General features: G+C 38.9%; 1 protein-coding gene across 1 annotated transcript in view; it reads left to right on the top strand.

Annotated features, from left to right (window-relative positions):
• GLCCI1 (glucocorticoid induced 1) overlaps window positions 1-15,068 on the top strand; it is a 103,301-nt gene that overhangs the window by 78,017 nt on the left and 10,216 nt on the right. The window contains exons 5-6 of the mRNA XM_032874326.1: window positions 3,393-3,545; window positions 7,042-7,252. Of these exons, the coding sequence (XP_032730217.1) occupies window positions 3,393-3,545; window positions 7,042-7,252 (364 nt within the window). The remainder of the gene's footprint in view (window positions 1-3,392; window positions 3,546-7,041; window positions 7,253-15,068) is intronic.

Here is a 15,068-nt window from a genome sequence, read left to right as displayed (position 1 = left end):
TTCGTTATGTTAAATTCTGGAAAAGGCAATATTATAGAGACAAAGTAAGATTTCTTTTCTTAATCTGGTAGAAATAATATATTATTTTTACTCTGTTTATTTCAAGTGCCTTTTCTATAAGAGCCCAGTGCATAATAGAAGAGCTATTGACTTGCTGACTTAACAAAAAAGACTTAAGCAAATGTTCTTCATGTACATTGAATTTTTAACATTGTGATTATGTGTAAAAATAATTATCTGCCAGACATACTGAAATATTCGTAGTAGGTGAAGTACCAAGTCTAGAATGTGCCTTAAAATAATCAAGAACAGAGGCACCTGGGTGGTCAGCGTGTTAAAGCCTGTGCCTTCGGCTCAGGTTATGATCCCAGGGTCCTGGGATCCAGCCCCGCATCAGGCTCTCTGCTCAGCAGGAAACCTGCTTCCTCCTCTCTCTCTGCCTACTTGTGATCTCTGTCTGTCAAATAAATAAATAAAATCTTAAAAAAAATAAAATAATCAAGAATAGAAGAAAAATGGATATTTAGATGAAGCAAGATTGGCAGATGTTGGTAATTTTTGAAGCTGGATGATGTGCACCTGAGGGGTCATTATGGTATAGCATTTAATTATGCTTATGATTATAATTTTTCGTAACAGAAAGGAAAAACTGAGAACTTAGTGAGATGATTAGTGTAAATGAAGGTAAACCACTGTACTCTCTATATAGAATACTTCCGACACCAAATGTGTGGGAGGTTTTCCCATACCATTTGCCAACTCTCCAGATACTAACTGAGCGTCTTATAATTCAATTATATCACTAAATACTTGGAGTTGGCACAGACCCCACAGTTTAAGGGCTCAGCCCCACAAGACTGCTCACCCTGCCTTAAGATGCCAGTGACAAGTCCCAGATTGTCATCTGTACTTCTGATCATCTGGCTATAAGGAAGGAATGTCCAACAACCACTTCAGGTTCAATAATTTGCTAGAATGGCTCACAGAACTCAGAGAATCACTTATGTGTACTGCTTTATTGTAAGGGATATAATAAAGGATGCAGACAAACAGTTCGATAAAGAGGGTACATAGGGCAAGGTCTGAAGAGGTCCCAAGTTCAGGGGCTTCTGCCTCCATGGAGTTGGGGTGTGCCACCCTTTTGGCATGTGGATACGTGTTCACCCACCTGGAAGTTCTCTGAACCCATAGTTTAGAGACTTTTGTGAAGGTTTCATCACGTCACATGATCCATTATTAACTCCATCTCCAGCCCCTCTGCCCTCTCTAGAGGATGATGTGTGGGCCTGGAAGTTCCAAGCTTAAAATCAAGCTTGATCTTTCTGTTGACTAGCTCCCATCCTGAAGCTACCCAGGAGCCTGTCAAGAGTCACCTCGTTAGAAGAGAAGACTCTTCCTTCTATCGCCCAGGAAATTCCAAGGCATTTAGGAGCTCTGTGTCCCGTCCCAGGGTCAGAAACCAAATATTGGAATCAGAGTTGCCCCTAGCATACTTATCACTCAGGAAATTACAAGAATTTTAGGAAATATGTGTCAAGAACCAGGACAGACACCATATATATTTTACTTGTTACATTACAGTTCTCAATAACATGTTAGTATATATAAGAAAAATATACAATGCCTAGAATTTGACTTAAAAGAAATATGCAAATCATAAGACTTTATTGAGTATATGGGGTGCCTAGGTGGCTCAGTCATTAAGTGTCTGCCTTTGGCTCAGGTCATGATCCCAGGGTCCTGGGATCGAGCCCAGCATCTGGCTGGCTCCCTGCTTGGCGGAAAGCCTGCTTCTCCACTCCCACTCCCCCTGCTTATGCTCCCTCTCTTGCTGTGTTTCTCTCTGTCAAATAAACAAATAAAATCTTTAAAAAAAAAAAAAAAAAGACGAGTATATGAAATAGAAAACCAAGACCTAAATGAGAAATCTCAACACATTTATGCATGGGAAGAAAAGACTCAATATTTTTCAAATAGCAGTTTACCTGAAACTAATGTGCAGCTTAAGTTCCAAAGGAAATTCAAAAGGATTTGTTTTGTTACTTGAAAAGTTGTTCTCAAAGGTCATATGGAAAACTGATGCCAATTAATAGAAAAGAAAATTTGGAAAGGTTTTTTCTATAAGATACCAACATGTACTATAGAATAGCAATTAAAGTGAAGCTCTCTATAGGGATTATCTGTTAAGAAGGAAATGAAATCAGAACCAAATCAAATATAGAAATCCATAAGGAAATCAAATATAGAATCATAAATGTTGGCAGTTTGAATACTGGGTGGCAAAAAACATACTACCTCACACCATACACAAAAATAAATCATGATAGGTTAAATATTAAATATGAAAAACCATAAAAGTACTGAAAGATATCTGGTACTAAAGTAAGCGCACATGTATGACAAAGAGTTACAACTTCAGTATGAAAACCTCTCGTGCATCAATAACAAAGGACATTAGCAGGCAGTGGTTCACAGATGGCAGAAGCACAGAACTGAGTATAGGAAATATTATTCATGTGTTAATCAGTGATTAGCAGTCTACCTCATACATATCAACTTTAATCATTCAGAATAAGAGACCACATATTATTTTTATTTTTACCTTGTTCATCTTTGTTTTTCATACTTCCTTTCTGTGGTAGAAGTTCCTTGAAGATCGAAAGGCTTGTCTTGCTCTTAACTCCGGAGAACAAACAGATGGTTACCAGAGGGGAGGTGTGTGGGGGGATGGCTGAAACAGGTGATGGGGATGAGGAGTACACTTACCATGATGAGCATTTTGGTACCCCCTGTGACAGCTGTGAGAGGTGGTTAATTCTTGAGAACTCCTCCAAAAGACTTTTGAAAACAACCTTACAGTTGCTAAGTGAATGTTATTGAACTGTACATGATATGTTGTTGCCACACTATTTAATAATCCATAAAGTTTTCTTAAAGGGTTGACAAAATGGATATGAAAAATACTAGAAGGTAATTGTAATAGTGAAGGAAACGAATCTTTTAAACACACACACATAGCTGTCCAGTAAAGCCACATGATACACATAACTGACATGATTTCGTCTATGCTTTTTCAGTAAAAATAGCAAAGGGAAAAAGAAAACAGTGCAGAAGAGTCCGTCTGCTCTCCTACCGAAATAGTGTATACTTATACCACTATACCTCTACACTTCAACGTAAAGGATTATTTTGACTGTAGCCTTTTTACCTTCCTTACTTTAGGATCTGAATTTCTGTATGTGAATCTGAATTTATAAATTGTATTTGAAATGTTGAAATAACTCTCCTTTCTTGAGTTGCCATTTTCAGATTTACCATGCTTTTCAGTTCTTGATTTCTTGGGGTTTTTTGACCACAAGTAATTTGACACTACCTTATCTTATGTTTTGTAGGCTGCTGGATCAAGATCGGTCCCTATGCCGCTGTCAAATATAGCAGTGCCAAAATCTTCTGTTTCACGTGTGCCCTGCAATGTAGAAGGGATAAGTCCTGAATTAGAAAAGGTATTCATTAAAGAAAATAATGGGAAGGAGGAAGTGTCCAAGGTAAGGTTCCATGGGATGTTGGAATCCTTTTTTTTTTCCTTTAATATTCAGAACTGTCTTTAAAATCCTTTTTTTGGTAACAGCTTTGTTAGCTATAATTCATGTACCATGCAATTTACCCATGTGAAATGTACAACTCAGTGGTTTTTGTTTTTTTTTTAAGTATATTCCCAGTTGTGCAACCATCACCACGATCAATTTTACAGCATTTTCATCACCCCAGAAAGAAACTCTGTATCTTTTAGCAATCATCCCTCATTTCCTTCCAGTACCCCCAGCTGTAGGCAGCTACTAATCTCCTTTCTTGATCTACAGCTTTGCCCTTTCTAGACATTTCACATAAATGGAATCCTGCAATACATGGCCTTTTGTAACTGACTGTTTTCATTTAGCATAATGTTTTTTGTTTTGTTTTGTTTTGTTTAAAAGATTTTATTTATTTATTTGACAGAGAGATCACAAGCAGGCAGAGAGGCAGGCAGAGAGAGAGGAAGAAGCAGGCTCCCTGCTGAGCAGAGAGCCTGATGCGGGGCTCGATCCCAGGACTCTGGGATCATGACCTGAGCTGAAAGCAGAGGCTTTAACGCACTGAGCCACCCAGGCGCCCCTAGCATAATGTTTTTAAGGTTCAGCCATGTTGTAAGATTTATCAGTACTTCATTCCTTTTTATTGTCAAATACTCAGTTGTGTGGATTTTGTTTAGCTAGTCATCAAATGGGGAACATGATCTTGTTCCCACTTTTTTTTTTTTATTTGACAGAGATCACAAGTAGGCAGAGAGGCAGGCAGAGAGAGAGAGGAGAAAGCAGGCCCCCTGCAGAGCAGAGAGCCCGATGCGGGGCTCGATCCCAGGACCCTGAGATCACGACCCGAGCCGAAGGCAGAGGCTTTAACCCACTGAGCCACCCAGGCGCCCCTCTTGTTCCCACTTTTTGGCTATCATGAATAATGCTGCTATGAAATTCATATACAAGATTTCATGTGAACATGTTTTCATTTCTCTTGGGTATATACCTAGTTGTGGAATGGGTGGTTTGGTAGCTGTTTGTTTAACCTTTTGAGAAACTGCCAGACTATTTTCCAGAGTGTCTGCACTACACCATTTACTTGAATGAAGGTTCCAGTTTCTCCATCTTCACCCATACTTGTATTTCTGCCTTTTTTATTGTAGCCATCTAGTGGGTGTGGGTGTGGGCATCTTCTCATGGTGTGGCTATGTGTTTCCTGGAGGCTAATAATGTTAAGCATCTTTTATGTGCTATTGGCCATTTGTATCTCTTCTTTGGAAATTAGATCATTTGCCCTATTTTAAAACTGGATTATTTGTCTTTTTATTGTTGAATTATAGAAATTCTTTATGAAGGTTAGTCTCTAGATAAAAGTTTTTATTAGATGTATGATTTGAAAATCTCTCTCATTCTGAGGGTTGTCTTTCACTCTTTACTTTCTTGATGCTGTCCTTTGAAACAAATACTTTCAGTTTTGACAAAGTTTGATATATTGTTTTTCTTCATTTCTTTTCTTCCTTTTTTAAACGATTTTATTTATTTATTTGAAAGCAAGTGTGCACAGGCAGGGGGAGGGGCCAAGGGAAAGGGAGAAGCAGACTCCCCGCTGAGCAGGGAGCCCTATGTGAGCTGCATCCACAGACCTGGAGATCATGATCTGAGCCAAAGGCAGATGCTTAACCGGCTGAGCCAGCCAGGACCCCTATTGTTTTTCTTTTGTTGTTTGTATAGTTGGTGTCATATTTAAGAAAGCATTGCCTAATCTAGGGTCACAATGATACTTGTGTTTTCTTCTAAGAGTTTTTTAGTTTAACCTTTCCTTATAGTTAGGTCATTGAGCCATTTTGGATTTTACAAAAATGCTTTAGAAATTATCTCTGTCCCAGAAAAGAAATCTGGACACTACTGTGTGTGAACCTGTATTTGACCACATCTTAAATGTATGCTCAACAAAAGAAAACATTAAATAGCCTTTGACTTAACTACCCCTGTGATTTCTTTTTTTGGGGGGGGGAACCAAAATAATTATTTAATTTATGTCAAATGTGTGTCTTTTCTTTAAGTAATGTGCAGATTTTAAAACTGATTTAATTTCAAAATCTAAACAGTTCAATTTTATATTTATAAAATTAAAAAGTAAGACTTCCTTTCAACTCTCTCTATTGCCTAGCAGATATGAGCATTGTGAGGAGTATCTTGTATATCTTTCCTGATACGTGTGTGTATGCTAATATCTAGTGAGTCATTGTATGAATGTACCATAACTTAGAAGTCCCCTGTTGATGGGCATTTGGATTGTTTTCAGTTTTTGTCATCACAAGCAGTGCTACATGTAGAAAACATACACTCTTAAAGACAATTTTTCCGGCAGTGAGATTGCTGGGTGAAAGCATTTGTATGGGGGCGCCTGGGTGGCTCAGTGGGTTAAGCCACTGCCTTCGGCTCAGGTCCTGATCTCGGGGTCCTGGGATCGAGCCCCGCATCGGGCTCTCTGCTCAGCAGGAAGCCTGCTTCCCTTCCTCTCTCTCTCTACCTGCCTCTCTGCCTACTTGTGATCTCTCTCTGTCAAATAAATAAATAAAATCTTTAAAAAAAAAAAAAAAAGCATTTGTATGTTTTAAATTTTGATGAATATTGCTAAAATTATCCTCCCAAAAAGTTGTTCAGATCTTTATGGCCGCAGCAGTTGGGAGAGTCCACTGTGACAGAAACTCTGATGCCATATAATCAGCATGACGTCAGAAGCACTAAACTGTAGGTCCTTTATTTGTAAGGAAACTGGAATAGTGAGCTCTAAGGTCTTTTTGGGTCCAAAATATATGTTTCTGTGATTATAGTTTCATTTCCGTTTCTTATTTTTGCCACTCAGAATAGTGTATTTGAAGAACCAAGTCGAATTATGAGTAGTCCTACATAGGTGGATACCAAAATAGTAGAATTGTTTTAAGTTATATTAACATCCTTTATGGAATAGTAATAAAATCAATCTCTTTTTTGGAAACTTTGGGTAATCTATAGAGGAAATTGAAAACATGATTCTGTTCTGATGTCTAAAGAATTAAGGAATGAACAGAAAAATCTATACCTGCGAGAGTGCAATTTTACTTTTCTTACTAGCAAGTCAGAGTAACTTCTTGCATTTTGGTCACTTCGTTCAGCGCCTGTTTTTTGGATGTCTGCCATGTGCCAGACACCGTGGTAGGTGTTGGGGACAGTGTTGAAAAAAGCCCCTCCCCTGGAGGAGTATTACAGAAGTGCTAATCTATAGATGCATACAGAGAGTTACGGAGTTGGTAAAACAGCTTATCCTTAGTAATTGGAAGTAAATTTTTGGTTCGGTGGAGACAATGTGCAGAAATCAGGACACAAAACTGGTGTCTTTAATCTCTGAAAAATCATCTGTGGTGAGATGGTTGTGGAAGGTGAAAACCAAGGCCCTGCTGTGTGCCTCTGTAGACATCTCACAGGATGGTGGTTTCTCTTCCAGCCCTTGGAGATCCCGGACGGTCGAAGAGCCCCACTCCCTGCTCACTACCGGAGCAGCAGCACTCGCAGCATCGACACTCAGACCCCCTCTGTGCAGGAGCGCAGCAGTAGCTGTAGCAGCCATTCACCCTGTGTCTCCCCCTTTTGTCCCCCTGAGTCCCAGGATGGGAGCCCTTGCTCAACAGAAGATTTACTCTATGATCGTGATAAAGGTGAGAAGGAAATCATCCACTTAGATAGAGGGTTCGTTGTAGGGCCTTGCTCATTATACCTTCTTTGTCTTAGACCATTACATCCCTTTATTTTCTTTTGTGGAATGGTGGGATTGTGAAGGATTGGTCAATCTAGGTTCGTTCATTGGTTTCCCGTACCCCCCTCTTTGTGGCTTTCACAAACATCTTCCATAAATGTGTCAGAGAAGCACAGCGCATGGTTCTAACGGCTGATGAAAGCTCTCAAATGGAGTGCATACAGCTTTACATCCTAGAACACACAGGGTTTTCCTTGGTATTGTCCGAGCTAATGATGATTATGGTTGAGTTTATCCTGCGCATGCCTAAAGGTCGATTTTATAATCAGATTGACTGAGGAGGAAGTAATTTCTAGATATTCTGTTGGAAGGATGATATATTTTTAACCAAGTAGGTAAAGTTGATAAGTACCTACCAGATGTCAGAGGTTGTTATGGTATGTAAAAGAATTATTAACTAAAACCGATAAGAGGGTGGCACTTCTGGGATTTTTGTTACTTTTTGGCCTCAGCTGTCTCCCCTGACTCTTCTGTCCCTGTGTCAGGCACTTGGCCACCTCTTACTCTCTTTCTCTTTCTGGCCCCCTTGGACCCAGACCCAGATGGCAGCAAAGATTGCCCAGCTTCCCCCTCCCTAGTTACTTCCAAAGAAACACTGAACTTACCAACACATTTACTGCTTCTTACCACAGAGAAATTCACCATAGGCCAGAATTTTAAAACTTAAAAAGGTAAAAGTTATAGAAACTTACAGGATTTTTGTGGTCCTTGTCCTGATTTGACCGTCATTCCCCTTCATTTTTTTTTATTTGGAGGTATTATTACATTTAAATTGCCAGATTTTAAGTGCTCAGCCCAGTGAATTTTTACATATGTATGCACTCATGAAACTACTACCTAGATGAAGATACAGAACATTTTTAGCATCCCAGAAGGTTCCCTCGGGCCCCCTTCCCCTCTCCATCTGGAAGTAACCACTGTTCTGATTTCCATCGCCATAATTTAATTTTTTCATGTACTGTATTTTACAGAAATGGAATGGTGCATGTGTATTCTTGTGTCTGGCTTCTTTCACTCATCATTATGCCTGACTCTCTGCTGAGATGTTAAATAGCAGTTACTTTGGACTTTGTCTTCTGCTTTTCTTTCTGTGGTTGGATCTCCATAGCCCTCTGCTTGCTTTTCACCCTTTCATGATTGATAAGCCTTGTGCACGTCCTTCCTCCATTAGGGATGTACTGAAGGCATACCATAGGCATCTCTTTGCTTCAAGTGGGAAGTCGATATTTCATAGAATGTCAGGCGAGGGAACTTTGATTTCACTGAGGCATCATCCTACTGTCACAAACACCTTCAGTCATTTCCTCATAACATATACTCTGGATGTTTCACAGTTAAACAAAAAAACACTTTGCTTCTAATAGGATTATGAAGGTAATTGGAAATATTTAGAGAATAGTAATTTGTTTTAGGCTACACGTGATAAGTGGCAAGAGAGGTCTGTCTTGATTCCAAAACCTGTATTCTGTGTTTGTTATATCAGTAGAAAGGATAAGTGCAGTCCAGGCTGACTGCTCTTGCTATTTTTTAGTCCATGTAGTTGGGGAAAGTAAAAATAGCAGTAATAATAAGGCTAGGCAATTAATTTCTGGAGTTCTGTTTTCTTCTTTCTAAGTTTAATATTGTGCATAATAGAGAGACACTGAACCAAAAAGGAAGTGTATTAGGAAGATGATGAGTGAGTTCTACTCTGGTTAACTGTTTGAGAGATTGCCTTCAGGACATCTATGTGCTAATATTCAGTGAGGCAGATAAATACATGGTTTCTGCATTTCAGAAAAGGTGCTCTCTTAGATCCAAGTTTAAAACAGTGTATGTTTTTACATAGAACATATGTAAGTTTAAGCAGTGCAGTAATGATTTGATACATGTATATATTTTTGCAAAATGTTTACCACAATAAAGTTAGTTACCATATCCTTCACCTCACATAATTACCATTTTGTTGTCATTGCTATGGTGAGAACATTAAAGTTTTACTCTCGTAGCAGCTTTGAAGTATGCAATACTGTGTTATTAACTGTAGTCACCATGCTGTACCTTAGATCCTCAGAGCTTATTCATCTTATAACTGAAAGTTTATACTCTTTGACTGTCATCTTCCTATATTCTTGGTTCCTGGCAACCACTGTCCTACTCTCTATTTCTGTAAGTTTGATGTTTTTAAGATTCCACATGTAAATAAGATCATACAGTGTTTTTCTCTGACTTATTTCACTTACCTTAATGCCCTGAAGGCCCTGGTCCTCTTGTTTTTGTTTTTGTTTTTTTTAATGTAAAATGAGAACATTGGTCCAGATCATCTCTAAGACCCAACAGTTTTTTCCTAATTAAAAAAATAATTCTTAGTAACGTGGAGGGGGGGGGTGATAATACCTACCTCAATATCATTATTGGGGTTAATGAGATATTGTAGCAAAGTGCTTATTAGCACAACCATTGGTCCATAGTAAACAATAAATTGTGTTGGGTGTGGCTAATTGTGACTTTTTTAAAAAATCTGCGTAAAAGTTATGGAGCTCTCAATCATTTTAGACATTTTTCTCTATACTACAAGACTATTTCAGCTTGGGAATTAAGACACTAGTTTTTTAACATATTGACCATATTTAGCTTTGAGCATTACTTTGTGATTGAGATTAAGATGATGTTACTGTTCCCTGGAAAAATAGGTGACCATATATTACAATGTGCACTTTCTAGTTCTTAAATAAACCAAGTCCCCTCTTTGTGAAGAAAAAATTAAAATAACATCTGTCTCTCTAATATATGCATGTATGTCTATACATACACACACGTATGGACTTTAGGATCAGGAATGGAGGTTTATGTATTCAACTGAGTTTATCCTCCCAGTTTAAGAAACATTTGTTGAACATGGACTGTATGTCAGGAACTCCACTAGAGAATGGAGGAGAAGTAGAAATGAATAAGATGTGAAATCTGTTTTTAAGGAATTTATGGTCTAATATGGAACAATAGTAACATAAATAATACACTATTATACAAGTATGTTCAGAATACCAAAGGTACTAAAGAGTGAGTTGTTACATAGTTTCTGAAACCTACATATGTTATGTGATTTAAACTATAGAAATAGTCTCTGAGTTGTTATTTCTCTATGTACAGACCGAATTTTGTGTTTTTTTAAAGATACCCATTCATTTGCATTTTCCAGTAAAGAAAAAAATGGAAGCTATACATTTTGAATAGGTTTGTATTACTAACTATGAAGATAGAATTGATACTGTGATTTTGTAGTCAACTTGAATATACTTAGAGTACATACATATTCTGCAGTTCCTGTGAAGAAACTTTCTCTGTGGTAGAATAGCCGGTTCAAACATTGTTAGGCCCTGGATACGTGTGCTCAAGAGGGGAGGGGGTAGCCATTGTGAATATGTGCTCTCATGAGGGATGTGCTAGTGAGCTGATTAGTTTTCTAACACTCATCTGTGATATACTTAACCTTTTTGTGATTTTGCTAACATTATTTCTTCCTATTCCTAACATACAATCTTTTCCATGAGCCATGTATAATTTGAGACCTGTAAAGTAATTTCAGTTGATTAGTATATTGGTTTTTTCCTTTGGCTCTTTCAGTTGCAGTGCCAGGACAAAAGCACTCTGACTATTGAGAAAGGTCCAGCCATTAAGAGACTGTTTTCAGGTTTGGGATTTCTTTTTCCTTTTTTTGCTAGGTTTTCCCAGTGACCTAAAGGCTGAAGACAGCCTGGTTACATGTATAAGTTGTCAGGCTAACAAATGTAGTACCCACCACAGTTCCTACAGTATGGTCCTTATGGAGAATTCAGGATCCAGAATAGGAGTTCTCATCTTGACATCCTCAGAATATACCCTAAGAGTTAGCCTAAAATTTTTTTACATTATCATGGCCAAAATGCAAGGCAGAAAAATAGTCACTTATGTAATACAGATGGCAGCGTCAGAATATTCTTTTAGCAGCTCTGCCAGTGCTCCTCATGGTGGCCAGAGTGGAGCTGGGTGAGCCACAAGCTTGAGACGTGATCCTGCCACTTAGAGTTGATCTTTGGCACAGTTCACTTAGGCAGTTGTTCTACAGTTCTGCAGTTTTGCAAGATATTGTGGAAACATTGATCATTCTAATCATGAAGTCAACTGAACCATTCTCCTCAGGCCAGCTACTAACAGTCATATTCCAAGAGTCCATAAATCAAATACTTGGAACTTAAACTGCATTTTCCCACAAGAACAACGTATATTATGTGGATGGAGTTTCCCAAGGCCAATGCATATAAGCCTATTTACCTCATACTGTGATTAACTCATAAATATTAATATTCCTAAACTTTGGTTGTTAGGACTGAGTATCCCTTGATTGTAGGGGAGAAAGAAATAAAGTATTACCTTGTCTTTTCTGGGTCCAGGGCTGCACCTAGTCAGACTTTGAAAGAGACTCTTTTTGACATCATCTTATTCCTTTCTACTTAGATTTTAACTCTATTTGCATTTATCTTTAGGGCTCCTATATCTCTAGGGCTCTTCTTTGACCTTTGCCCTTAACACACTTTAACCCGTTATCTTCTAGAGAGCCTGTAATCAGTTGAGATTTTGTAGTACTTTTCTTTTTGTGTTTTATATTGTGAAAATAAATATGTCGTACATACTGCTTTTAGCCACTACATCTTAAAATCACTGCTTTTGAGCCTGAGTCTGTTTTCTCTATCAAAAAAGCCTCATATAGTTCTAGGATGCCTTATTATCCTAGAAGAACCTCTTGGTGGTAAAGTCACAGAGTATAGAGATAAAACACTGCAGTATTCCGTGGGTTAATGATGACCTATTCTAGAATCTTGTCCCTAATATCATCTCCCTGTTTCTCTCTTTCAAGATAACTTGTAAAATCACTTATATTCCCATGTCTGACAGCACATAAGAAGCGTCCAGGAAATGCCTATTTCCCCTCTTTAGGAAAATGTTCACAGTTGCACTGAGGGCAGATGCTATGCTGGCACTCTCTGGGTGACGAGTTATTATTTATAATTCAAAACTAGTAAGTATGGATCTCAGTTCTAGTAGCTACAACCCAAAGTCCAGAATAGAAGCAAACTCAAATTGATTAACATGCCTGCATATATATTTCACTTAATCTCCTGTTATCTGTTCACCAGAATATACGCTCCAGCAGGAGCAGGTAACCTCATTTTGCTCCTTGCTTTATCCTCAGCAAATGGAGTAGTGCCTAGCATGGAGTATTGCCTAGTGGAGATACTTTTGGGTATTCCTTTAGGACATTTCTTTATGGTATGTCCTTTTTTTTCCCCTAAGATTTTATTTATTTATTTATTTGACACACAGAGAGATCACAAGTAGGCAGAGAGGCAGGCAGAGAGAGAGGGAAGCAGGCTCCCTGCTGAGCAGAGAGCCCAGTGGCAGGATTCGATCCCAGGACCCTGAGATCATGACCTGAGCCAAAGGCAGAGGCTTAACCCACTAAGCCACCCAGGCGCCCGGTATGTCCATTTTTAAGGGTGTATTTTATAGCTGTGTTGAACATCAGTATCTTTTTCTTTAGGTTATTGTATGTGTTAGGCTTTTGAATGTTCGGGAAGGGTGTGATAATGTCCTCCTTTCCCATCGTCACCAAAAAAAAAAAAAACAAGACAGTAAAGAAAACTAAACAAGTAAGATTATACTAATTTAATGATGGGCTTTTGGTGGAAAAGAAGCCGTGAAGTTCAAATTCCCTATTGAACTTCTGTGAAGGGATGTAACTTTGCTAAAATCCAACTCATCTTCCACTCTGATCAGGACAGGGGAGAAAAAAGGGTATCAGCTAGATTAGAGGAAAAGGGGATCTATTTAATTTTTTTCTCCCTGTTATCTTTTGTGTTTCTTTAAGAATATCAACACGTAGAGGCCGTTCCTTACACCTTGTCTCCTTGTGAGACTAATAGAAGGCAGGTTCAATGAAGCTGTTACCTGAACTATAAGATTTTAATTAGAAGCATGGACCATTAGATGGAAGGAATGTGATCAATCATCTGTTCCCCTCCTCATATCTCCAGTGAGGTCACTAAGTTGAGCTAGATCAAAACGTAGTAAGAGAACCTAATGGTAATGAGCTCCGACTCGGGTGCAGCCGGGTTGAATCCCTGCTCTTCCACTTACCAAATCATGTGTCTTTGGGTGAGTTACTCAACATCTCTGTATCTCAGTTTCTTACCTATAAATTAGGGATAATGATGGTACCTGCCTCATAGGATTGTTGCAGTGATCAAATGTGCTCTGGTGATTTTACTTTTGTCATCTCCTATAATATTACCACATTCCTATGAGTAGGAGACAGTGTTGTTATTTTAAGAAAGGGGAATCTGAGGGTGTAGAAAATGAAGTAACTTTCCTAAATTCTTTGGAGTCCCAACAGTGATCTTCTGTAGGAACCTCCTACGACTACTGGCTCCCCTTGCAGGAGGAGTAGCCTTATGCAGGCATTCAGCTGTGAAAGGTCCTGGTGTGTGGAGAGCAGTCAAAAACTGTGTGGTTAGAACACAGGGGTGAAGGGTGGGGAGCAGAAAGCAGCGAGAGGAGAGAGGTTGAAAGGTCACTGTTTCATAAGGGGCCTTGTAGGCCTTCTGCAGAGAAATGACAGACCAAGCACAGATCTTTGTTAGCTAAAAGATACGACCAGCTTTATCTTTAAAGGCCACACGCAGGTGGAACTAGGGAAGTGGAGACAGCAGAAGGACAAGATAAGGTGCTATTTAAATAGTTTAGTCCTGTAGTCTCCAAACTTATTTATCATGTGTCCTTTCAGCAATGTTTAATCTGTTCATATATTTCTAAGTTATGTATGTATTTAATTCATTCCACAAACTAAATATGTTCTAGCGAAGCAAACTTTCTTATTCCTAAAGACAGAAAGTAAGCATATGTAAGTGTTCTAATATTCCTGCATGTCAGCAGATTGTTTTGTGCCCTGAGTCGGGAAACCACAGGTGCAGGGCAGAGCAAGACTGGGGGCTGCAGAGGAGTTGGAGGACAGGGACTGAAGAGGAGTCAGCAGCGACTGGTGGCTGGCTGATCGATGGATGAGGTATGGGAGGGGAAAGGCCAGGTTCTAACAGAGTTCTAGATTGGGAGATGCAAATTACCACCATTAATTAGGCACTGGAGTATCAAAGAAGGAATAGGCTTTAAGGAGAAAATAGTCATAAGTCCAAGATTCTATGTTGGTTTCTGCCCAAAGACATTATAATACCATTTTTCTTTAGCAAGAATCGGGGGGTGGGAGGCGGGCAGAGTAAATACTGAGTTTTACCTAATACAGTAAGACAACATTTAAAGCATTTTTGCTTTGCCTTCTATTTTGCACATAGTTAAGTGCTCAGTAAATATTTAAGTGAGCATTTAAGATTACAGTGAAATTTTTATTATAAGTGTTTATTTTTCCCCATTAGCACACTTTAGGAGCAGTTTAATATGAACAGTGTATTTTAGCTTTTTGAAAACTGACATCCTGGAAATATTTCCATTTAAAAAGCTCAAGAGTATAGGGCGCCTGGGTGGCTCAGTGGGTTAAGCCGCTGCCTTCGGCTCAGGTCATGATCTCAAGGTCCTGGGATCGAGTCCCGCATCGGGCTCTCTGCTCAGCGGGGAGCCTGCTTCCCTCTCTCTCTCTCTCTCTGCCTGCCTCTCTGTCTACTTGTGATCTCTCTCTGTCAAATCAATAAATA

The sequence above is a fragment of the Lontra canadensis genome, unplaced genomic scaffold (genome assembly GCF_010015895.1).
Source record: "Lontra canadensis isolate GAN:19392208 unplaced genomic scaffold, GSC_riverotter_1.0 scaffold2, whole genome shotgun sequence".
NCBI classification, from domain to species: Eukaryota; Metazoa; Chordata; class Mammalia; order Carnivora; family Mustelidae; genus Lontra; species Lontra canadensis.
The sequence above is the reverse complement of the archived record's forward strand: the minus strand, read 5'-3'. Positions and strand labels throughout refer to the sequence as shown.